This window comes from Vicia villosa, linkage group LG1, assembly GCF_029867415.1.
Source record: "Vicia villosa cultivar HV-30 ecotype Madison, WI linkage group LG1, Vvil1.0, whole genome shotgun sequence".
NCBI classification, from domain to species: domain Eukaryota; kingdom Viridiplantae; phylum Streptophyta; class Magnoliopsida; order Fabales; family Fabaceae; genus Vicia; species Vicia villosa.
Window position 1 is genome coordinate 79,302,089 of NC_081180.1, and position 24,423 is coordinate 79,326,511.

Consider the following 24,423-nt stretch of genomic DNA (forward strand, 5'->3'; position numbering starts at 1 on the left):
CAATGTATCAAGAATAGTTTCACCGGGAATAATTCTATTCTTAATAACAAGGTTTCAAAACAAAGGGGGTTTGGTTAAGCTTTAACAATACTAAACCATAAACAAGTGAAAAGCTTTAAAATACTTAACACAAACATAAAAGAGATTGGAAAATAATTTAAGTATCTTGACAATTTAGTCAATATCATTCCCATCCTTTTGGACAAAAAAATAAAATTAAGCAATTAACAATGAATACCTCAAGTGATTGGGTGATATCATATGGCACAAGCAAACAAACATGTGAGTATGATAATCAACAAAGATAATGGATATTTAAATATAAACTCTTGGATTCAAATCATGTATGAATGATGAATGATTAATGTGATGATTAAACATTGGATATAAAATCAACAAATATATATACAAGACAAGGTTTAACATTTAAGTACAAAGCATGGATTAGAAAATCAACAATTATGTACTAAAACAAAGATTAATAATTAAGTACAAGACATGGATTAAAATCAACAATTGTGTACAAAGATAAGCATGGATAAACAAAGGTCAACATGTTGCAAATTTTTTTGTTAGGGTTTTAAACCTAAGGGATTTTCAAATTAGGGTTTTAGAAATTAGGGTTTTAGAAACATACACCTAAACCTAATCAATTTTAATTGTTAAATACCAATTTCTTTAAGAGAAATGGTCTAAAGGTACATAGATAATGAAATACACTCTAACCCAATCCTAAACAAGCATTAATAAACATTCATAAAGTTCTATAAAAGAAACATTCAAAATAAACAATTTTTAGTTGATTTTTTAAACATAAAAGAACATGTTTTTGATTAATTTTTAAATAATGATAAATAAAATATTTTTGGGATTTTTGAACATGGTATGAAAATACACTAATTAAATAAACACACAAAAAAAGAAGGGATTAAAAATATTAATTTACCTATTTTTTATGATTTTTTGAAGTTTTATAGAAAACTAAAGAAATTAGTGATAAAAAAGAAATGGGGTGCGGCCACAAGGGCTTGAACTCACGCCCTCCCACTCAATGCACAAAACAACATCCAACTGAGCTATGCGCGTGTGGTGATCAAAGGGTGATCCCAGTTCATAAAATATGTAAAACACATGGTAAAATAGAAAAATAAGAAAAATAACACAAAGTGGCAAAAAGGGGGATCGAACGCACGCCCTAGGGGAAGAGAGACTTAAGTGCGCGCGCTTGCCAAGTGAACTGAAACGATGTAGTCGTTTAGTAAATCACTCAAAAACATTATATTATAAACACGCGTGCCAAAATTCAAATTTGAAAAATCCAGGAACTTCATCTTCTTCGTGAAGACAACAACAGCATCATCAATGGTGATTTTCAAACTTCATCAAATCTCAACCAATTTTGACAAAATAAAAGCCTAACATGATCAGCATTAACACACGAATTCAACCACATAATTAACACACATTTATTCACACTCAAACACATGAATTTCTGGAAATTAGTGATGAACCCTAAAAACCAAATTTAAAATTAAACTCTGGAATCAAACAATCAAGCCCAAAAACGTTAGGGCTATTAATCCCTACATGATTCTAAATAGAATAGGAACAAGTTTCAATTAATTTGATGCTCAAACAAGTATGCACGAATTCAAGAAAGTTACGTCTGAAAATGGATTCGTGTAGCACAATTTAGAGGACTTGTGAGTGTATCAAGGATCTGGACACCTTCTATGAACCTCAGGGAAGCTTTTGCAATGCTCAAAAGTTCTTGAAAATGCCTGCAACTAAGAACACGATTTCACCTTGAACCTGAAAAAGTTATGGTGAGTACACTATGAAAATGGTGTTACAGATCAAATGCAAATGTTTGGATAGCTTCTATATGATGTTTAGAAGCTATATAAACCATAAAGCCTCAAAACGCACAAGTGGAATTGATTTTTGCAAGTTTGAGTTCAAAGGTTCTTTAATGGAGTTTTGAAATGGTGATTTCTGGTTCAAGGCCTTTGGTAGGTGTTTGGATGTTATAGACAGTTTCTATATGTGATATAGAAGCTATGTAAAAGGTTATTTGAGTGGCTAAGTGTTTGGTTTGAGTTTTAGCTTGTAATGAGCTTAAAAGCTTTGAAAATGGAGTTTTTTTGGTTTGGAAGTGTTTGAGAGGCTAAGGAAGGTATAGACACCTTCTAATTGATGTTTAGAAGTTGTCTAAACCATTGGTTGACACCCAGAATCTTTGGAACTCATAATCACTATAAAAGTGCAAAGATGAAAAAATGGAGAATTTCAAGTGAGGTATGACTTGGAGAATTCTGGTGTCATTGATGCAATGAGCAATGCCATCTATTTATAGGCAAGAATTAGGGTTTGTGGGAGGGAAAAACTCATAATTTTGAAGCTCCCGTGTGACTTTGTACTATCTTGCTTATTTGTGAAGAAATGAGAAAGTTATGGTTTCAATGGTAAGGTACAAAGCTTTAAGCATGCTTGCAAAGTTTTGATTTGATCTTAGAGGATTTATTGTGGATTTTATCTTGCTTTTGAGGCAGAAGAGACATTTTAGTGGCTCAAGGAGTGGACTTTGTGCATAAAGCTAACTTTACTAGAATGGAAGTGTTAACTTTGTGCCATTAATGGAATGATCAATTGGATAATGGCTTAAACACTTGGATTATAGCTCAAAAGCAAGGGTTATCTTCTGATTATGGTGCTTTGAACAAGTTAGAGGGGCTGTACTTGAGGAATCTTTCAAATTTGAACAAGTTTGGTTCATAACTTCTTCATTTTCTTCATATTTTTCTTCATTTTCAAGTGTTCATGGTCCCTTATTGTCAAAATCATATCTCAATGATCAAGCCATGAAATTTCATGCTACTTAGCTCTTTGGAAAGCCCTTGCTACATACTTCAAATGAGTAGTTAAAAGTTTCCTCAAACTCCTTTTGGATCATTGAGAAAATTGGCCATAAAGTTAAGAAAAAATCCAAGTAAAACACTTGAAAATTTCTCTAAGTCTTTTGAAAATTATCTTCTTAATTCCATATCTCTCAAAATAATCATTTTTTGCAAAAAGTTTCAATGTGATAAGTTGTTTGTTTTGCTAAGATCTACAACTTTCATGTTGGAAGATTTTTGAGTGTGTAGGCAAAATTTGGAGATCCATGAATTAGGTCAAAATACACTTAAAAACCCTAATTTGACTTTTTGATTCTTGATGAATTCTTTGAATTTTCTTTGATCAAATGTCTTCAATATCCATATGATGATGATTTGGATCCTTAAAAGTCCATGGTTGACTATTTTTCTCAAAAGTCAAAGGTTGACTTGCACGGTTGACTTTTTCCTAATGAACTGCAGTTTTGTGATTTTCAAATGAATCAAGCTCTCCTCTTTAAATTAATGATATGGATGGATTGTAATGTTGATTTGGATGCTCTTGAATCATATTTTGAGTCTTGGAACCATCTCCTGATTAAAAGTCAGCCCTCTAGTGAAATTAGGTCAAAAACCCTAATTTGAGCTTCTGATGAAGTTGAAGGTGGTTGATCTTGCATTGACCTATCTTTGGACCTTGGTATTGATTTGAGAACCCTTTGAATCATAGAAGAATGTTGGATTTCTTTGTGAGCCTCAAAACCCTAATTGGTTCAACTTCTCCTTGATTAGTCTCCTGTCTTGGGACATAAGCAACAAACAACAATTTTTTTGTATTTTTGGGTTAATAAATGATAAATGCATGATGATTATAATGACAATGATGATTCTAGTATTTAGGCTATGGTGGGATCTCAGTGGTCAAAAATTGGGAATGTAATCAACTCGAAGGGTTTCCATGAATCAATGCCAATCAACTCGAATCAACCTTTAAATGGCAATGCAATGTATGTCTTGTTGAAGAAACCGCAAAGACTGCAACCTATACACAAATGAATGAGCAAACCCTTAAATGGGATAAACCTTCAACTAGATAAATAAAGAGTAGATTTAAAGGAGGCACACCAAAACATGTTACAAAATAGAATGAACACATACAACAGGATAATTAGCAAGTTGGGATGGTTACTTTTGAAAAACTACGACGGTTTAAACCGCCTCAAATGGCAACTCACAGCGGTTATGGTTCTGTCACAAAAAATATGTGTTGCAAGACTGTACTCCGATGGTTGCTAAAACCGCCACTCCAACTGTCATTCTAAATTGCGACAGGTGGGCAATGACGTAAATGACAATTTGTGACAGTTACAAATTGTTGTGAATTTTATTTAGTATTTCATTTTTCAAAGTTGATTGCGGCAGTTTTTAAACCAAATGCAGAGGTTTATAACCCCCTCTAAATTAATTAATTTAAAAATGGTATAAAGTTTCTCCAGTGCTTGTTCCCTCTTCATGGTCATCCAAAGCAGGTCCTTTTGAATAAGCTGACAGACTATAGTATTGACGACATATATTATACAAGTATTAAAAAGAATGGGATTTGAAGTCTCTTCAAGTACTTTGTTTGGTGGAAAGATGCAGATCAAGGAAAGAATGCCAATCATGAATAGACTTTCTTGACTTAAGATATCGTCATTTGTTAGTGGAATGGAGTACTCTATCATCAACAAAAGTGCTACGTACAAGCTATTAGAACTAACAAAAATCTTAGTCATATAGACTACATATTTTCCTTGCATAAAACGTGGATGTTAAATAACATCCTTCATGACTGTGTTAGACCATGTTCTCATTATCCTGAAGTTCTAAGTGTTAGACACTTGGGAGGGAGAGACTCAAATCTTGGTGTGTGTTCTAATATTCTACACTATTTTTTAAAGCTATTGTAAGGTGTGTAAGTGTAATATTCTAATTTTGAGTTGTTCATCAGAATTATTATCAATTAAGTCTTCCATTTAATGGTTGAAAGAACAAAAACTTGAACAAAATAAGTTCTCAAATGGAATAACATAGAGGAACAAGTGTTGAAGCAAAAAAACAAAAATTGAATGGTTGAGGCTTGGAGATAGCAATAATGCATACTTCCATGCTTCCTTGAAAGTAAAGCAAAATCAAACTCAGGTGCATACCTTAAACACTAGTGAAGGTACTCTATTGACCAATCAAGCTGAAAGTGAGGTAGATTATCTGAAGTTCTATGGTAAACTAATGGGCATTGCTATCAGAAGCTTAAAAGGCATTAAAATTGTTGCAATGAGGCAAGCCAACCAACTGTCACTGGAGAGGAAATACTAAAAGCTCTCAAAGGTATTAAGGTATTAGTGACTTAAAATCCCCTAAGATTAATGGCTATGGAGCTAAGTTCTTTAAAGCAACATGGGATATTATTAAAAAGGATGTTATTAGTGCTATAATGGAATTATTTGATGGAGAGAACATCTACAGTGCAATAAATAGCACTCTGGTGACATTAATCCCAAAAACTACAACAGCTCAAACTATTAAAGATTACAGGCCAATTTCCTGATGCATAACCGCCTACAAGATTGTCTCCAAAGTAATGACCACTAGACTAGGGAAAGTCCTTGACAAAATATTCATCAAAGCTGAGTAGTATTTGTTATTGGCCAACATATTCAAGACCATATCTTGCTAGCTTATGAACTCATCAAGGGATATGCAACAAAAGGTGAGTACTAAGATGTATGCTACAAATGTACCTACAAAAATCCTATGACATTATTAAATATAATAAATTGGAGGCCATCCTGAAAGAGCTAAGTTTCCCTAGGAATTTCATCAAGTGGATAATGATGACTGTCACTACATTCTCTTACATGTCCAGGGTAAATAGAGAACATACAAGTATCTTGAGAGCCAAAAGGGGCTTGAGATAGGGGACCCCCTACCCCCTTACCCTTTGTAATTGTCATGGAGTACCTCCACAGGGTACTGCAAAATTTAAAGAGAATACTTGATTTCAGTTTCCCTTCCAAGTGTGAGAAGATGAGCATAATAAGCCTGAGCTTTGCACTTGACCTATTGCTCTTTGGAAGGGGTGATACTAGGTACATAAATCTAGTCATGCAAGCCTTTGATGAGTTCTCGAAATCAACAAGATTGACAGCGAATCCTGCTAGATACAAGGATTGCTATGGAAATGTTGATGACCATACAAAACAAGAGATTTAAATCCTTACTTCTTTCACTAAAGGACTACTTCCCTTCAGATACCTTGGAGTGCCCCTAACAAGTAAGAATATATTTGTGTATCATTGTATGATTCTAGTTGATAAGATAGTGACAAGGATCAAACATTTGAGTGCTAAATTACTCAGCTTTGCAAGTAAGGTCCGATCGAGTTGGATGCGAAATTTCAAAGACCGGGAGTCTACATAATCAAAATGTTGACTCATCCTCAACTACCCGTGTTTAATAATATGTAACTTTAATTTCATGTTGATCTATCTTTGTAATTTTAATTTTGACGTTCAAAATTCTGAACGAGCTCTCCCTTCCTCCGATCAACCTCTTTGGCCGCCGCAATGTACACAACACCAAAGACCTTCGCTCACCTCTCTCATTTCCGAACCCTAATCACTCTGAAACCAAAGGTAACGAACAAAATCTATCCTAACAGATTAAAACCAAAATACCTTCAAACCTAAATTGAATAGTGCATACGCTTGGAATCAAGCCCTAAACAGAGGGGAAAGAATCAAGACGGCGTGGAGATTCTACTAGTGAAAGGAAGATGCGAAAAGAGCTCAGAGACTTACCTGAACCGCGAAATGAAGATGACGTTAAAGAAAACCAGAGGGCACAAAATAAGGTACGATTATGATCTTCCTTTGTTCTTCAATTCTCTTTGCAAATCCTTCTTCCTCCTCTTCATTCTTTTGCCTTTTTCTACTAAGTTACGTGTTCTTGGTTGTGTACGTGAGGGATTGAAGCTGAGAAATAAACTCAGCGAAGTGAGATGCAAATTGCAGAGAGATTAACATGAGGTTGGAGGTGAAAATGACGTATGTGGATGAGCTCAGTTGTTTAGAGTTTCAGAGGTTGAAACTCTAACAACAATGGTGATTCAGAGCTTGTGTGGGGTGAGGAAGATGAAGATTTAGAGAATTGGAGAGGGTGAAGTATAGACAATGACGTGAGAGGAGATAAATGGTGGAGTGGAGTGAGAAATGGCATGGAGAAAATGGAAGAAGGGAGAGTGAAGTGTGGTTGAAGAAAAATGGTGGAGAATTGGCGTGTGTTTTGATGAAGATGAAGCTATGTTTATATAGGTTGGTGAAGGTTGTTGAGTTGGTTAGAGATTGGGAGACGAGAGTCTTTGGATTGAAAATTAGTTTGAGGACTCGATGGTGAGGATTGAAGGTGATGATCGAGTGAATTTGATAAGAGAGGAGTTAGTTATAGGAAGTTAATTTCTGTTTTGGTGGTTATATGACAGTTATTTTCAGTTAGAAGGTTAGTTAGATGGTTAGAGAAACTGATAGTTATTCGTGAGTTTATTATTTCTGTTTGGTTTGTTGATGAGCCGGCAGTGGCGGTTAGATTGAGTTCACTAAAACATGAATATTAAGTTAGCTGTTAGCAAAGTGTATGCAATGCATGAAACACGGATACGAGTATATGAATGACCCTCTTTCTTTCTCATTATGAATGGACTGTGGTTGAGTGTCGATGTATGATATTTGCTGGAAGTGTATGTGTGTGGTCTTGTCACGATGAATTTCGTACATATAGAACCGACACTATGCATCTTCTACTGGTGTATACAAGTGTATGGATGATATGGTTAAGATTTGGTTTATGCATGTCATGGTGCTCTTGAACTGTCATGAAGTTTCCTTTGGTTTTGTATGCAACGTCTCGATTCACGATTAGCATTATGTTTGAACATCTTTGGTGACTTGAATGTGGTTTGCACATGAATTGTATTTTGTTTGAATGCCTTGAACTGCAATGTTGCTTTTGAATGGTTGCGGTGTTGTTTTTTGAGTGCATTGCTTGAATGATGGTTATGACCTGAACTGGTGTGACTGTATTTTCTGAATTTGCTGCAGGGACTGATTCTGATGTGCAGAGCCGAAAAGCATGCTCGGTTCGGTATAGCTCAAAGTCGCGGGTGGCTCTTTTGATCGTATGGTAATCATTTTTGCTGCAGAATTTACTCAATATTTACGATTTTTCCTTCTTTATAGCGTGTTGGTATGATGTGAACTTTTAAATATCGCATTGTTTCGGATGCTGCAGTTAATGAACGAAACGCCTCAGACTGAACTGGCGCACAGTTGTTTGGTATGAACATGATCCCCTGTGCGTGGCTGGATTTTCTGTTATGACTCTCTCATTCAATAGTACAGTTTTCCCCTGATTCAAAATTTTCCTTCTGAGCTAATACAGGTCTGATGAATTTGTTTATGTGGTATGTACCTGATTTTAAAATGTATGATGTGCTGAATATATTTAGAATAGTTTCTGAACATGACAAGAATGTCTTGTTGATCCTGCTATGCTTGGAATGAAGTGTGATGTGTTTATTTGGTGATATGGCTTATGCAGGTTTAAATTATGTAGAGTCAGAAATTGAATGTGCAACTCTTAGAAGTTTGAAAGAAGGTTAATAAATCGGTTTTGTCAATGGGCTAAAACAACTAGGGACTTCAGTTAGTAGTTAGATTTGTGTTAGTAGAACTGTGAGCAAATTGGTCGAATCTTGGTGCAAATGGTTAGGCTTTCATGAGTGCATACGTGTGGTTACTATTTGTGTTATTCATGTAAAAAAAATAGATGCATGGTTATGAATTGATGTGAACTATTTTTTGTGTTGGTTTACATGTCTGACTTGATGTATGGATATTGAGAATAGCTTGGAGTATGAAGGATGCAGAGAGGATTGATTAAGGAATTAGATTTAGGAAATAACCTAGAAATGGTCAACACGGTCAACCTTCCATGGTTAACTTGTTGACCAAAAAGTCAAACTTCCATTTTTTTCCTTGTAATTGCGATGTAACCTTGCAATGTCCCTTTCTTATTTTCTCGTACATGACATGTAAGCCTTGCAACTTAAGTTAAATGAATCTTCTTTTTTTTCAAATAATCTTGAAATGCATTATTCTCCTTCAAATGATACTTGAATTTGAAATTCCAATGATTTTTCTATTTGCAACTCGAATTTATAGAGTGAGGTGAAATGTGAACCAATGAGAAACTCAAAGATGACTTCGGTCAAAAAGTTAACTTCTCAAGGTTGACTTTGACCAAAGTCAAAGTTCTTTATCAATACACCTTAGGTTTCCACCTTCAAAGCACCTCTCTTGAATGAAATCCAACGTTAATGACTTGTAATTCAAGTACTATAACATCTTGCTCTTTAAACACAATTAATTGGAGAACTTCTTTGAGTCAATGACAAGCACAACCCTAATTCAAATGATGAGTGCAAGAACAAGAAGATGCCTCTCCAACCATGATCCATAAAAGAAACTTCATCTTCAAACTCAAGCTTTTTTTAAAGAAGTCCATAGGATAACTTATGTCACAAGTAACAAGGAAAGTGGTTCCCCATAACGTAGACAAGCTCAAGTGTTGAAGAGGAAAAAAGCCATGATAGTTGTAGGGCCAAACCCTAACTCATTTGATAAACCCAAGTATAAGGAAATAAACCCTAATCCATGACCAATGATCCAATGCCCCAAGGTGAACGATATGTCGATGACCTAATGCGTGATGCAAATGAATGAGAAAATACAAGCCAAATAAAAGTAAAAGGGTAGGACAAATTTGAGGTATGACAATGAGAGGTTTCAAATAATTTCCTCCAAGCACTATATAATAAAGCATTTCCCTAGTGTGATTCATTACTTGTGCAATAAGTGGTGTAGACACGATAAAATTATTTTTATAAATTTTAATAATTTAAAAATGAAGTAATTATGAAATATTGGTCCAACATGTAAATTTAGAAAATTGTCGATTTTTGGCAGTTTTACTAGTTTATCTCTGATTTTTCAATTCCATATCTGGTTTAAGTAAAGTCCAATTTTTACTATGAAATAGATCATACACATGTAAGGATCCCGACCCAACCGGCCGCCCGGTTCGATTTTGAGTAACATGATAAAACAACATATACAATTATATGGCTTGTACACTAAGTAACTAATATAACAAACCCTAATTAAATTGGGCTTGGGTCACTAAACTTGAATTATACTCTCAACATACCCACATATAATCCAAGTTGTCAAACACAAACTAATCATAGTCGATCTAAATTATTCCTAATTTCTTTCTCAAATTCAAGAATCTGCCGATCTTCATTCCTTTGATGAAAATATCGACCAACTGTGTTTCACTTGAGCAATGCCTCACTTCAAGTTCACCTCGATTTACCTTCTCTCCCAGGAAATGAAACCTAGCCTTAATGTGCTTACTCCTTTCACGGAGAACTGAATTCTTTGCGAAAATTATGGCTTACTTGTTGTCGATCTACAACACCAGAGGTTTCTTCACTCCGACCTCCATCTCTTCCAGCATAAATCTGATCAAAATTGCTTGACACGTAGCATAAGATCCTGCTATATATTCAGCCTCACGTGATGACAATGCCATTACGAGTTTCTTTCTCGAGCACCATGAGACTGGGGCACCAAATACTTGAAAGAAATAACTAGTTGTGCTTCTTCGATCTTTCTTGTCTCCACACCAATCAACATCTGAATAGCAAGTAAACATAGCTTTTTTTATTTCAGAGTCTTGTGGAAATAGGATTCCACAATTTATTGATCCTTTAAAGTATCTCAGGATTCTTCTTATGGCCTTCATATGTGACACCCTTGGTTCACTTATCTATCTGCTCACCAATCCAACTGAGAAACCTATATCAGGTCGACTATTGCACACATATCTCAGAGATCCAACAATTGGTTTGAACAAAGTTACATCGACTTTGTCCTCCTCTCCATATTTTTCCATTGTCAAATTTAGTTCAACTGGCAAAGATGTAGGATTCGAATCATCCATCAAGTTACAAAGATATGCATTTAACTTTCTGAGGAGGAAAAGTATGAGCTAGTAAACTAACTCATTAAAAATGTTGACTTGTTTCCTTGAGCTCCCTCTGGTATGATTGGGATAGACACCCAAGTGGTGAGCCATCACCTTGCCATCCACCCTTCTACCAAATTAATAGCACAGAGGATGAGGAAAGTTAGCAAGGAGAAAATGATCACCGTTGATGAAGAGAAGGGGAAACTATCCTACGTCAGGTTCATCACATAAATTAAATACCCCACATGGCTAGCCAATGTGGTTCTAGTATATAAATCTAATAAAAATGGCACATGTGTGTGGATTTCACCGATCTGAACATCGCTTCTCCTACTGATCCATATCCATTACCAAACATCGATTGCTTTATCGGCGGATCCTCAGGATACTGCATGTTCAACTTCATGGATGCATATCCTGGGTATAACCATATTTGGATGGACCCTCAGACCCTCCCAAAACATCCTTTATATCGAATCATGGCACATATTATTATGATGCCATGTCGTTCGGTCTCATGAACCCTAACGCCACCTATCAAAGACTCATGGAAGTTATTTTCACTAACTAGATAAGGGGTGGAAAAAGAAAAACTTTATTTTTATAAATGCACAATCATAAAATTTAACTCATGTTTTTTATTATCAAATTATTGATGCTATATTTTATGATTTTTAAGAATTGTGTGAATCGAAGAAATCAACATTCAAATTACAAGAATTTTAGATGTTTATAAATACCGTAATAATCTTGTATAGTTAGATAACTAAATCTTAGAATTTCATTTGTAAAATAATTGGAGGCTTGAAATCAACAAAAACTATATTTCTTAATCTAACTCAAGCATTACAATCATCAAAACGTAATTAAAATTAAACTCATAAGTATTTTAAATAATACATAATACATGTCTCAATCTTTACCATTGTCTAATCATTCAAATATATTTGGAATGAGATAATTTTATTGGGTCCTAAAGGGAAACAACCATGATTTGATCAACTTAAAGGTGTTATGAAAGGGCCATTAGAGGAAATAGGGAGCACGTGCTTGGATCCCTCGACCAGAATCAATACCCATTGCTAGTAAAGCTCTCAAGTACGTTGTAGATTATGTGTTCCTAAAAGGAATGGTCTCATCAAAGGTGCAAAGGAAGAAACCTTTCCTTCAATCTAGGAGGAAGAATGTGTGTCACCCTATTTCTACGTACTCGTTCGGGAGTTGAGAAAAGTATATTTTTCCCATTATTCGATCTATAGTTTGTGTCTACAAATATTCCAACCTATAGGGTTGGGGGTTATTTACTAATTTCACATATTAAGCATATATGAATTTTCTTGATTTCTCATATGTAGGATTTGTCATTATTTTTCACAAATATAATTGGTGTCCACTGTAGGGCTTCAGTAAAACTAACCTAGACCACACACATATCTAATTTTCACTCTCCCCAATAAACTTCCTAAATATAGTAACACGATGAGGCACCACAATAGCTAGCAATAATGGCAATGATGATAACGAGGCCTAAGCAAAGATGCAAACAGATATAGAAGATTTGTGTCATTCCAGCCAAACTTTGTAAGATAAAATCTTGACCTTTTAGGATCAGTATAACAAAGACAACCTGGTAGATGACAAGGTCTTAGACCCCTAACCCCTCTCTGGTGGGATTTGGGGCGCTCCAGTACCAAAAAATTCAAACCACCATCACTGATGAAGTTTGATGGGAAAATTGACCCCCAAGAACATATTGCCTTTATCAATACCCAAATGGATATAATAGGTGCCTTTGACTCCTTGAAGTGCAAAATTTTGTCCAGGACTTTCAAGGAGGCGATTCTTGGGTGGTTCATGAACCTCCCTCTATTTTTAGTAAGTATATATATTAAGACCTCTTGAGGAAACTGTTCAATCAGTTTTTAGCAAGTAAACACCAAAAAGATTCGACAACCAACATATTCAATGTTCGCTAAGGGCATTCCGAAACACTGGCGGAGTACCTCACCCGGTTCAGTGGGAGCAGTCCAAAATGGTTTAAGGAAAAAACCATTCACTTTCCATAGTTGAACTGATGGTGCGGGTTGAATGTTATATCAAAGGGGAAGAGATAAATGCATAGAAAAAGTTTAGGGATATCAAAGAGTGTGTCTGCTACAAATTTGATTCATCGTAGCATCAACGCATAAGCCATTGCACCTCACCTGTGAGGGATATGGCGAATTTCAAACATAGTGTGAATCCCACTAATAACTTCAGTCCTTTCAACATTCATCGAGAGTAGATATGGCACGAAGTTTTCCATACTAAGGACATCACGCCTCCTCCAACTCCAAAGTTAGAGACCATAGGGCCCGAGCCCAATGGGTGGTACAAATACCACAAGATGAAAGGTCACCACACTTATGCTACAAGCTTAAGAGGGGGATTGAGCGACTTATTCAAGAATTCTATTTGATAAAATATGCTAGGGATAGCTCTTAGCAAGTTGGAGGCAAGTCCTAAACTCAAGGGTGAAAGCAATCCATAAGCTTCAGGTCCATATGCCAGTTCTCCATACTCTCAATACAATAAACTGGAGGGTTCATGAAGGGGCGAGAAATCTAGATCCTCCCTTAAAAGATATGTCTGCCAAGTCATGAGAGTAGAAGAATCATCCACCAAGCCTAAGTGAGACCTGAAGGATGATCCATACCCTAACATAAACTTCTTCAAAAAAGGTGTTGTCATGGTCCTCCTCATGAAAATGACTATATGGTCATAAAGGTTCAACGTAATATACTCACTCCATCCCAAAATAAGTGTCACAGTTAAAAAATTATTTGTCCTAAAATACTTGCCACTTTAGATTTCTAATGCAATTAAAATTTATATCTTCAAATTATACTCTCTAATTAATATTTTAATTTATTATTTTCTCACTTTGCATTAATGATAAATGCAGTTATTATATTTTCTTAATCTGTGTGAACGTGTCAAGTATGACACTTATTTTGGGACGCAGGGAGTAGCATTTAACATGGACCTATTTGTTAAAAAAGTTGATCAAGGAACCTCTTTTAGGAGCCATTCCATCAACACTTTATTTGAGCATGAAATATTTGTTGTCAAATGGACCTATTGATGTGACCCAAGGTGATCAAGAAAATGTCCACATATGTTACCAAGATAGTTTGAGGATCAAAAAAGCGACGATGACAATAGTCACCATACTACAACCAAACATTTATGGTATGAACTTTATGGATTTAGATCCCATGTTAAAATTTGAAAGAGATAGGCTTGTTCCTACATAAAACCCGAAGGAGGTCCAGACTGGGCCCTAGGAATTCCACACTACCAATTTAGGTACCTCTATGACAAAATTTGAGGAGGAGGAGTTTGGTGCTTTGCTCAAGAAAAACATTGATTTATTTGTCTGGACTCCTTCTGATATGCCATGAATTAATAATATGGTTGTCTGTCACTGCCTTGCCACCAACTCTATAGTGAAGTTGATAGTATAGAGAAAACACAAAGTAGGCGAAGATAACCGAGCAACCATCGATAAAGAAGTTGGAAAACTGGAAGAAGATGGTTTCATCATTTGAACCTGAAGTACCCCAAAGACCCTTACTCCTTGCTAAACATTAACATGTTGATTTACATATCATTAAGGTAGGAGGCTCTGAGTTTCATAGACGCCTATTTCGGTTACAACCAGATAAAAAATGGACCTCTAGATGCTCCTAAGACTCCATTCATGTCTAATAACTGCATTTATTATTACAATGTCATGCCTTTCATTTAAAGAATACATGTTCCACTTATTAAAGGCTGGTGGAGTTGTATTCTTTAATCAAATAGGGCACACTCTAGAGGTTTATGTTGCTGACATGGTTGTAAAGACCCATGGGGAAGGAAACCACTATGGTGATCTAAAAGATATTTTGAAGATGACTATAAGATATAACATAGCTTGAACCCCGCCAATCTTCCTTTGAGGTTTAGACAATCAAAATCTTAGGTTTCATGTTGACTAGAAGAGGGATATAGGAAAATCCCAATAAATTTCAAGCCTCGGTTGAGGGACTCGCCCTCCAAGTCTCCATTGAGAGATTCTCCCTCCAAGCCTCACTTGAGGAATTTGCCCTTCAAGTCTCTCTTGAAGGATTCTCCTTCAAGCCTCGTTGAAGGGAATCTCCCTCCAAGCCTCACTCGAGGGACTCAATATTCGAGCCTTATTTGAGGGACTCGCCATCCAAGCCTTGCTCGAAGGACTCACCTCCCTAGGTTTCAGAAAGATCTTAATTCACTCAACTTAATCACTTCGACCTTCCCATGCCTCCTGCTTAAGGGACTATTGACTAGGATAACTTTTATTGGGTCCTAGAGGGAAACAACCAATGATTTGATTAGTTGAAAGGTGTTATTAAAGGGTCATTAGGCGAAACATGGAGATGGAATGAGCTTGGGTCGCCCGATACGAATCCATATTCATTGCTAGCCAACCTATCAATATGTGGCATATGAGGTATCCCTAAAAGGACCGATTATGTCAAAGCTGCAAAGGAGAAAGCCGCTCTTCCAATCTAGGAGGAAGAACGTGTCTCCCTATTTTCATGTACTCATTAGGGAGTTGAGGAAAAGTTGTTCTTTTCCCATGATCCGACTCATAATTCATGTATACAAATATACCAACTTTTAAGGTTGAGAGGATCATTAACTAATTTTATAGATTAAACACACAAACTAAACTCTCTTGCTTTCTCATACGTAAGAAGATTTGCCATCTCATTGTATTTTTCACAAATAGAATATTATACCAAATAATTGCATATAATATAAAATAATAGAATATTTGCACCAACAAAGTTTTGAAAAACATTTAAAAGACAAAAATGAGTAAGAGGCTACTATAATAATATTTTTTTTAAAGACTAATAATAATACATTTTTAAAAAATAATACTCCATACAATTAAAAAACTTTTATTTTTTAAATCTCTATAAATGAATAGTTAAATTATTGAATACTAGTATACGCAAGTAAGAATTGTGAGTGCAAAATATCTGGGCTAAGACACAGCACAACACGCAAACCAAATCGTATCTAACGAGAACCAACCACGGTAAAACAAAAAACATAAACACAAACACCGTACGTGGCCGAGGCATGGGTTTGGGAACCACCACTGTTCCTACGAACATTCTTCCTCAATTCGGGTTGCTCCGAACCCATTTAAACCCTATTCGGGTCAACAATTCTTCCGGGTTCAGCTACCCTCTCTCTCGAAGGAAGAATAAGAGTTTTGATAAACTCGTTTGCTTCGCCGTTGATGACGAAATCAGAGAGAAGCAACAACAACAGTTGAGTTCTAGTTCGAATAGACTTGGCTCCGCCATTGAAGAAAGACCAGGTTAGTTTCAGCAAAACCCACTTTACTCAATTCAGCAAGTTTTATTTTTTTCCTTCATAGGTCCTGTTTGGATAATTTGCTTAATTGAGTTTTTATATCAAATAAGTGCTTATTTATAATCTATAATTGATCAAACTGTTTGCATGTAAGCTGTAAGTTGTTTTCAGAGAACTTATGGAAATAGGACCTGTTTGGATAAACTGTTTAGTCAAATGTTTATAGCATAAGTGCTTATGATATAAATGTTGCGTATGCTTGCTTTCACGTTTGGAGCACCCATAATTGATTATGTTTGTGTAGAATTAATTTTGACATGTTTGGTTGCTCTCTAGTATAATTGATTATACTTTCCAGAATTGATTCTACTTGAAGATAGGATTTGTAGCGTTTGAATTTAAACGTGATTTTCACACTGATGTTTCCCGTTCAACTCATTTTTGCAGAAATTTATCTAAACATAAATCACTTTAACCTTCAACTTGTAGCTCGAATCAATTTTACATTATCAATTCACTCAAAATCAATTTTCTTCACTCAGAACCAAACACACTCTTATGTATAAGCTATTTCTATAACAAAAGATCAAATAATGTCAAACTATTTTCATATAAGTTATAAGCCGTCTTCATAAGCTATCTTGTAAACCTTGTAGAAATAGGCTGAAAATAGATTATGGACGTATATTATAAGTTATTTTTGTAAACTCTTTAAAATACTCATTTGTCAGTAGATAAGTTTAAATAAGTCAATCTTAACGGACCCATAAGCCAAAACAACTTATGAACATGTTATTAGTTGTTTTCGTAAGCTATAGCTGCTTATGCTAGAAGATGAATTCAAATAAAGTCAATCCAAACAGACAATGATTATTCCTGCAAAAAAATTTGTAATAGAAACTTACTAAATTAACTTTTTTATTGCTGTATTAACAAATAAAGATACGCTTGATGGTATAAGTGAAGATGCATTGGAAAATTTTAAGGATGATGGGGAAAGAAGTGCTATCTATGATTTTCTTTATCCTAGTAAAGAGCTTCTACCCGATGATAAAGAGATGAGCATATTCGATCACCTTGAAGAGCTACGAGAGAGAATCTTTATTTCAGTTCTTGGAGTCGGAGGAAGCATTTTGGGATGCTTTGCGTTTTCAAAAGATTTGGTAAAGATTCTCGAAGCTCCTGTTAAATCAGAGGGTGTCCGATTTCTTCAGCTAGCTCCCGGTGAATTTTTCTTCACCACTTTAAAGGTAACATTTTTTCTTGCATATATCTCTCAGGTGGTTTCGTCTTTCTTCCCAATCTAGTGAGTTGTGAATGCGATATTCTATTGTTGTGATTTTGTCGTGCAGGTGTCGGGATATTGTGGCCTCCTCTTGGGAAGTCCCATCATTCTCTACGAAATCATAGCCTTTATAATTCCGGGACTAACGAAAGAAGAAAGAAAGTTTCTAGGACCGATTGTTTTAGGCTCATCAGTTCTTTTCTATGCCGGAATAACCTTCTCCTACTTAGTTCTAGTACCTGCGGCATTAAATTTCTTTGTCAATTACGCTGAAGGTGCTGTTGAATCACTGTGGTCCATCGATCAATACTTTGAGTTTGTTCTGGTTCTTATGTTCAGTACAGGGTTGTCTTTCCAGGTAATTTCTTCTTGCAATGCTTATCTGCAATGCTTTTGCTTCAAATGTTTGGCAATAATGGAATCGAATTATATTGTAGGTGCCTATTATACAACTTCTATTGGGACAACTTGGATTGGTATCTGGAGACAAGATGCTATCGGTTTGGAGGTATGTTGTAGTCGGCGCAGTTGTGGCAGCTGCTATAGTTACGCCATCCACAGATCCTCTCACCCAAGTTCTTCTTGCGGCGCCGTTATTAGGCCTCTACCTGGGTGGTGCATGGATGGTCAAACTCGCTGGACGATAACTGTGCCACCACATATTTCCAAAAGAAAAGCAGTTTAAGCAGATGTTAATGTACATTCACACAGGAGTCTAGTGTATATTTTTACTCCTACCAGAGAATTACACTTCCTGTATTCTAGCAATTGATTAAAACATATACTTCTGTAACTAGTTATTCGTAAATTCCATGAGGCTTTGGCATGGTTGCAGATAGATTTATGATTTGGCTTCTATTCTAAGTTTTGTATGGCAGTACTAAAATAAAAATTTCTTACAACTATGAGAAGCTTTTTCAAGATGAATTTATATTTGATATCTCTACATGCTGGGAACACTATTTGATAACTCTACCGGTGATAGGCCAATCAGAGTCACAATGCTAGGCCAAGGAGTCACAAGTCGTAATGTTTATCAAAGTATGAAGTGTGAAAGAAAACGGTGTGTTTTATGTGTGCACGGTGATTGTTAGTTTATATAAAGTCTCATACGCTGTCCGTATATTGAAGAATACTAGCCATCAATATCGAATTTGGGCCGGCCTATTCAGCCTGACTGTTGATCCAAATCGGTCTTGCCTCATATTGAGATAGGGACAGGCTCTCTTGAACTCGGGTTTAGCTTCAATTCAAATTTCTGGACATGTATAGTCCCCCGAGCATAAAGCCAGTAGGGCAAGATATTATTCAGAAGAAAAATGCTAGAAATACTCTTTTCACACTATATAACACTCTTTTACTGTGTAAAAGATACTCTTTTATTGTGTAAAACATGTGTCTTCCTAGGATCGCAGCATCCCACTCAACAAAGGGTTTGTAGGAAACAAAAGTAGACTTATAACTCTATGTATATAGCTAAAATAAAATTTTAGCTCAAAATAATCATTACAGTAGTTCTACATGGTCAAAATCATTGCACATAAGGTACAAACAAAAGAGTCTACTTATCAGCTAACGTTATATTTTCCACTCTGGCTTCTATATCAGCAGTACTAGAGTTACTTAGTTCAGACACAAGCTCACTCATTGAGCTCTTCAAACCATTGCATGTCTCTAGAAATGCGTCTGATGCACCTTGAAGTCCTCCTATTTCCACCTCCATACCATCAATAATGCTGTGAATTTTCTCCATCGCTGCTTCGATGGCAGGAATCTCGTGCGGGGGATAGAGGCAAGCTCCAACCTCATCAATCTGTTGGCTAAGTTCCTGACAAAGCTGCAACAATTTTTCAAGTGAATCTACAAAACCACTGTTGTCATTTGGTTTTTCCATCTTAATCAAGCCTGTGATAGAGCGGATAAGTTCTTTAAGGACTGAAAGCGTGTCAGACACAACCACAATGGCTCTCTCAGCGATTTTCATCTCTTCTGGTGATAGGTCGTTCCCTAGTTCACCTTCACTAGAATGATCATCGTGTTGTTCAGACTCCGTGTCAGCTGGATCATCACTAGAACTTGGCTTCAATTCTTTCATCTCGCGTAGAACGTCTTTCACTGAAACTGCAACCTTTGTCATTCCTCGCCCAATTGCTGTAATGTTTGATGAAGGTGTCTTTTTTAGGGCAGAACACGCTTCCCATACAACACCTACCAGTTGTGGAACTGATTGTTTCTGGACTTCATTATGGGATCCTGTTAGTTTTTGTTACAAGAGAATGAAAGGTTGTTAACTATTCAACAGAAAGTTAAGAAATAGTTTGATATAGGAAGAAAATTCCAAATGATAAGTATTCTGATATATCACAAGTTATGTCATAGCCCTGATTAAAACAAAACAGCTGTAAGTTATAGTTGAGATAGATTAGTTATTTGCTATGAAGAACGGACATGGACACCAATACCGACACGTCGACACCAATAATAATTTGAAAAAAAGAATAAATTCAATATAATCACAAGTGTCAGTGCTATGTCAGTGTTGGTGTCCGACACTGACACTAACACACCTTTTTTCAGAGTTATTTGTAAATAACGATATATGGAGTTTTAAAGTCGATAATCAATAGTTCAATGACCTATTTAAGAGAAAGAGTTTACCATATAAAGAGACAGTTTCTTTCATTAACCTGAAGCTGGAATCAACAACTTGCTTGACAGATTCATGAATACTGGAGGACAAGGTAGGTCCTGCACCTACCATGCTCCCATGAGAAACCAAGAGGAAACCTTGTAGATTGTTGAAGTAGGATGTCATATTTTCCTCGATTGCTTTTGACTCTGGTTTGTCTCCGGACCACAGCATTCCAACTGCACAAAATACATAAATTTAACAACATAAACACATACCCACCTATCTGAACAACTACTATGGAAAAACTTGATAATCTATTAGCCACACACTTATACAATACAACAAGGTAAGAAATATTGAAAGTAGGCACATTCTTTCTCCTTTACGCAGACTCTTAAGGTCTGCTTTGAATGAATATTCTAGCTTATTACTGACATAAACCTTTGTGACTCTGCTTGAGAGGGACTAAGTAAATAACTTTTGGCATGTCGATAAGATATTTTCAACTTATTTTTATAAATTCTTCAAAAAAGCTTATGAAAACATCAACAATAACAACTAAGTCATAATGTTCTATCCAAAACCTTGCTTCTATCCAAATCGTTAATTTCAAGATCTTTCTTAATAATTTCTCTTATAGTCTTTTTAGGTATTCCTCTTCCTCTAATTGTTTGACTTCACTTCATCTGATATACTCTCTTTACTACAGAATCTACATGTCTTCTATATGCCCAAACCACCTAAGTTTATTTTCTACAATCTTCTCTACTTTAGGTGCTACCCCAACACTCTAATATTTTCCTTTCTAATCTTATCATATCTAGTCTTACAACACATTTAACACAAGATCCTCATCTTTGTTACACTTACTTTATTCCCGAGTTGATTTTTAACCCAACATTTTGTCTTACCGCAGTCTAATAAAATTTTCCCTTCAACTTGAGTAGCACATTTGCGTTACATAAAACCCCCAAAGCGCTCCTCCATTTCAGCCACCTAACTTAAATTTGATGGTTTAATCCTATTCTGTTTCTCCATCATTTTGTATTACAGACCCAAGATATTTAAACCGCGTGACTAGAAGGGAGATACGATCCCCAACTTTCACCTCTAGATTGAAAATACTTCTTCTAGTAAACTTTCAATCCATAGATTTGTTCAAATATGAGACTGCCAATATAAGCACTTGCACAACTATTTGGGAGAACTTAAGAAAACAAGTCATGTTGATAAGTTGTTTTCATCTTCTCCATATATAGCTTATGAAAATAACTTATTGTTTATATGGAAAAAAAATATAACTTTAGTTAATATTATACTATAGAAATAACTTAAACATAAACCCTAAACCCTAAATCAAATACCAAATTGAATTTCAACTGAAAAAGAACATCTTCTCTGAAAACACTATCTTTAACAATTACGATGAAAGGAAGAGTAAACAAACCTGTGGTAGCTTGTTTGGAAACTTGATCTGCCATCTTAAGGACGTCTTCCCAGGAGACTTTGGAATCGAAGGAAGAAGAAGATGGAGTTTGATCAAGGACCTGTAGGGTTTCATGGATGGTGGTGAGATGGGAACCTAGGAGAAGGTTGAGCCGCTCTTTCTCTGCTCTTGCCGGCATCTTGCTTCTGCTTGCTCGGTAATTTTGTTCTGCCTCGACGGGACGGGCGGCGTTGTGATTGTGGACTTGTGCTTACTGTGAAGATACAAATATTGATTAATTTTGATTTTTATAACTATTGCATAAAATATAAAATATATTTCACTTTATTTTTATAATATAATATTACTCATAATATTTATATCTTATAATTCTTAATCCACGGTTTATTGTATATAATCATTAATTTATTCACATAATATCAATTGATTTTAATGATACCTGTGATGTCACGTGTGAATCTATCTATCGTACAAATATAATGGTTAGTTGATTTTGGTGATGACAACTGTCAAGATCAAAAGACGAGTAGCTCAATAAATTAAATAGTTTTTTTTAGTGTTGATGAGCTCTTTTTAAGAGTTCTCATGACAATTTTAAAGGAAAAGTTGATTGGTAGTTTCTGATGAAGACATTTAATTAAGAAAGAATATATCTTAAACTTCATTAGTCAAATAATTCAAGTTTCATTTGAAGTGCTAAGCAAATGTTGAATCAAGTAGAAAAACTTAAAGTCTCAAAGTTTTAAAAGTGAGAAAGTATGAAAGTTAGTCTAGTCTTATGCTTAACGCTTTAGAGTGATTAATTTACTCCAAAAAAATAAGAGTAATATTTAATGTATTAAGGCAATCACATATACACAAAATCCATTTCTAAACCTCTAATATCTTTATTAAACCTCTTAAAACCAATCCTCTTAAGTATAGAATATAAGAAAGCCAACACATTGCCTAATCAATTAAAACATTGGTCAAATCTATTAAAATAAAGAAAAACACACTCTAACCGATTAAAAAAGCCATTAATCGACTAAAGTATACAACCATTTTAGTTTCTTTTTTTAAATTAGGGTTGTATTTTTTAGGCAACTTAATTGATTATAAGGATGATTTAATCGATTAAATAATTTTGTTATTGTCATGCGTATGAAAATGATGTAGATATTATTTAGATGATGAAAAAAGAACTCTTCCAAATATGTTTATCGACCATAATTGATTCATTTCTTTTTCTTTCTCTTCTTATTTTTGATTTATGTTATTAGTTGGTCCTAATTTTCTATATTAAATTTCGTGTTAGTAACAATCCTCTAACCATTGAGACTAATGTCAACGAAGTGACTGAAAATGAAATCATACTCCTACTCTCTCATTTCTCTTTTTTCTTTTGTCCATGTATATCATTTCTTTCTTGTTCTCTCTATGTCACACATTGCAAGTGTGATAGAAAGGGAATTAACAACTATTACCAAATCTAGGGTTTACCATTGAACAAACACAAAACTAAAAGAAATAAAATTCTGAATTAATTCGCTACCCTCCATTAGGGAAACAAGATCCTTAAATACAGACAACTAGTCCTATTTGACCGTACTAATGGGCCTAACCCAATTGAAGTAAAACACAAAATAACATAATAATAAAAAAGGAATTTCTCATTGCACCCATATACATACTCGCAGATCCGCAGTGAAAACCCCAAAATTTCGGAGATGCATATTCGAAGACACCTATTTTTAATCATAAGGGGTGTTTTCGAATATGCATCTTCGAAGTCACTCTTTTAAAAAAAGGTGTCTTTGAATATGAATCTTCGAAAATACCCTTTTTAAAATAAAAAAAGTGACTTCGGAGATGCATCTCCGAAATATTTTGGGGTTTATCAGCAAACGCAAACAGCCACCCCCCTTCAGTTTTCAGAATACACAAAAATCAACTTCAAACCCATTTTCAAGTGTTCCATTCTACGCATTTCATACTCTTCAACTCAACTTTCATTCAAGTCCCAAAGCTCCATTATCTTTACACTAAAAGCTTCAAGAAACTGCAAGTTTCAACAATCTCCAACTATATATTCAAAATGTTGTTTTTGTTGTTAGATATTAAGATAATACTGTAGGTTGAAGTTATTGTAGTTCAATGATATATTTTAGATGCAAAAATGGGATTTTGGTTGAGTTAGGGCAAGAAATGGAACTTTGCCAAAAATGGTTGTTCGCATGTAATTTCGGAAGTACATTTTCGAAATCACCTCTGACCAGTTTCAGATATGCACTTCCAAAATTTGGTCTGAGTTTTTTTTTTCAATTTTGTTTTCTTCATACTCTTACTAGTGGCATTTTTCAGGAAAATGATAGATAATCAGGTACCGATTGCACGACTTAGACAGGGGAGGCAGACACAAACGACATTAGCTCGGCGCAAGAGAGCCACGCAACAAGGAGTGACTACGGGACGAGGATAGGGTCGAGTCCGAGTCCAAGTCCAAATGGATGAGGCGCCTGAAGGATCATCATTTGCACCAAGGAGTCGACTGTCTCGGGCGTCTTGCTCTCATGAGGTTAGTCGGAAGGAAGAGGAGAAAGAGGTTGCCGAGGAGGAGGAGGTACATGAGGTTCACCCCGAGCACGACGAGGATGCTCATGACGATGCTCAGGACACACAG

At 35.5% G+C, this 24,423-nt stretch overlaps 2 protein-coding genes and 1 long non-coding RNA gene across 4 annotated transcripts; 2 read left to right on the top strand and 1 right to left on the bottom strand.

Annotated features, from left to right (window-relative positions):
* Positions 1-6,333: 6,333 nt before the first annotated feature.
* Positions 6,334-9,785, top strand: LOC131610324 (uncharacterized). 2 transcript variants are annotated; one of them, XR_009286458.1, is made up of 4 exons: positions 6,334-6,768; positions 8,012-8,093; positions 8,202-8,373; positions 8,511-9,785. It is a non-coding gene; the product is annotated as an uncharacterized LOC131610324 (long non-coding RNA). The 2 variants fall into 2 exon arrangements; XR_009286457.1 differs by having other exon boundaries at positions 6,346-6,768; positions 8,202-9,785.
* A 6,251-nt stretch (positions 9,786-16,036) lies between these two features.
* LOC131643233 (sec-independent protein translocase protein TATC, chloroplastic) lies at positions 16,037-18,520 on the top strand. The gene is made up of 4 exons (XM_058913386.1): positions 16,037-16,401; positions 17,340-17,647; positions 17,750-18,040; positions 18,120-18,520. Exons 1-4 carry the CDS (start codon positions 16,158-16,160, stop codon positions 18,327-18,329), a joined length of 1,053 nt encoding a protein of 350 aa, XP_058769369.1. The 5' UTR covers positions 16,037-16,157; the 3' UTR covers positions 18,330-18,520.
* A 113-nt stretch (positions 18,521-18,633) lies between these two features.
* On the bottom strand, positions 18,634-22,027 carry LOC131643227 (uncharacterized). The gene is made up of 3 exons (XM_058913381.1): positions 21,762-22,027; positions 20,341-20,550; positions 18,634-19,935 (listed from the first exon to the last, which is right to left on the bottom strand). The coding sequence occupies exons 1-3, from the start codon at positions 21,937-21,939 to the stop codon at positions 19,244-19,246; spliced, it is 1,080 nt and encodes a 359-aa protein (XP_058769364.1). The 5' UTR covers positions 21,940-22,027; the 3' UTR covers positions 18,634-19,243.
* Between the last annotated feature and the right edge of the window lie 2,396 nt (positions 22,028-24,423).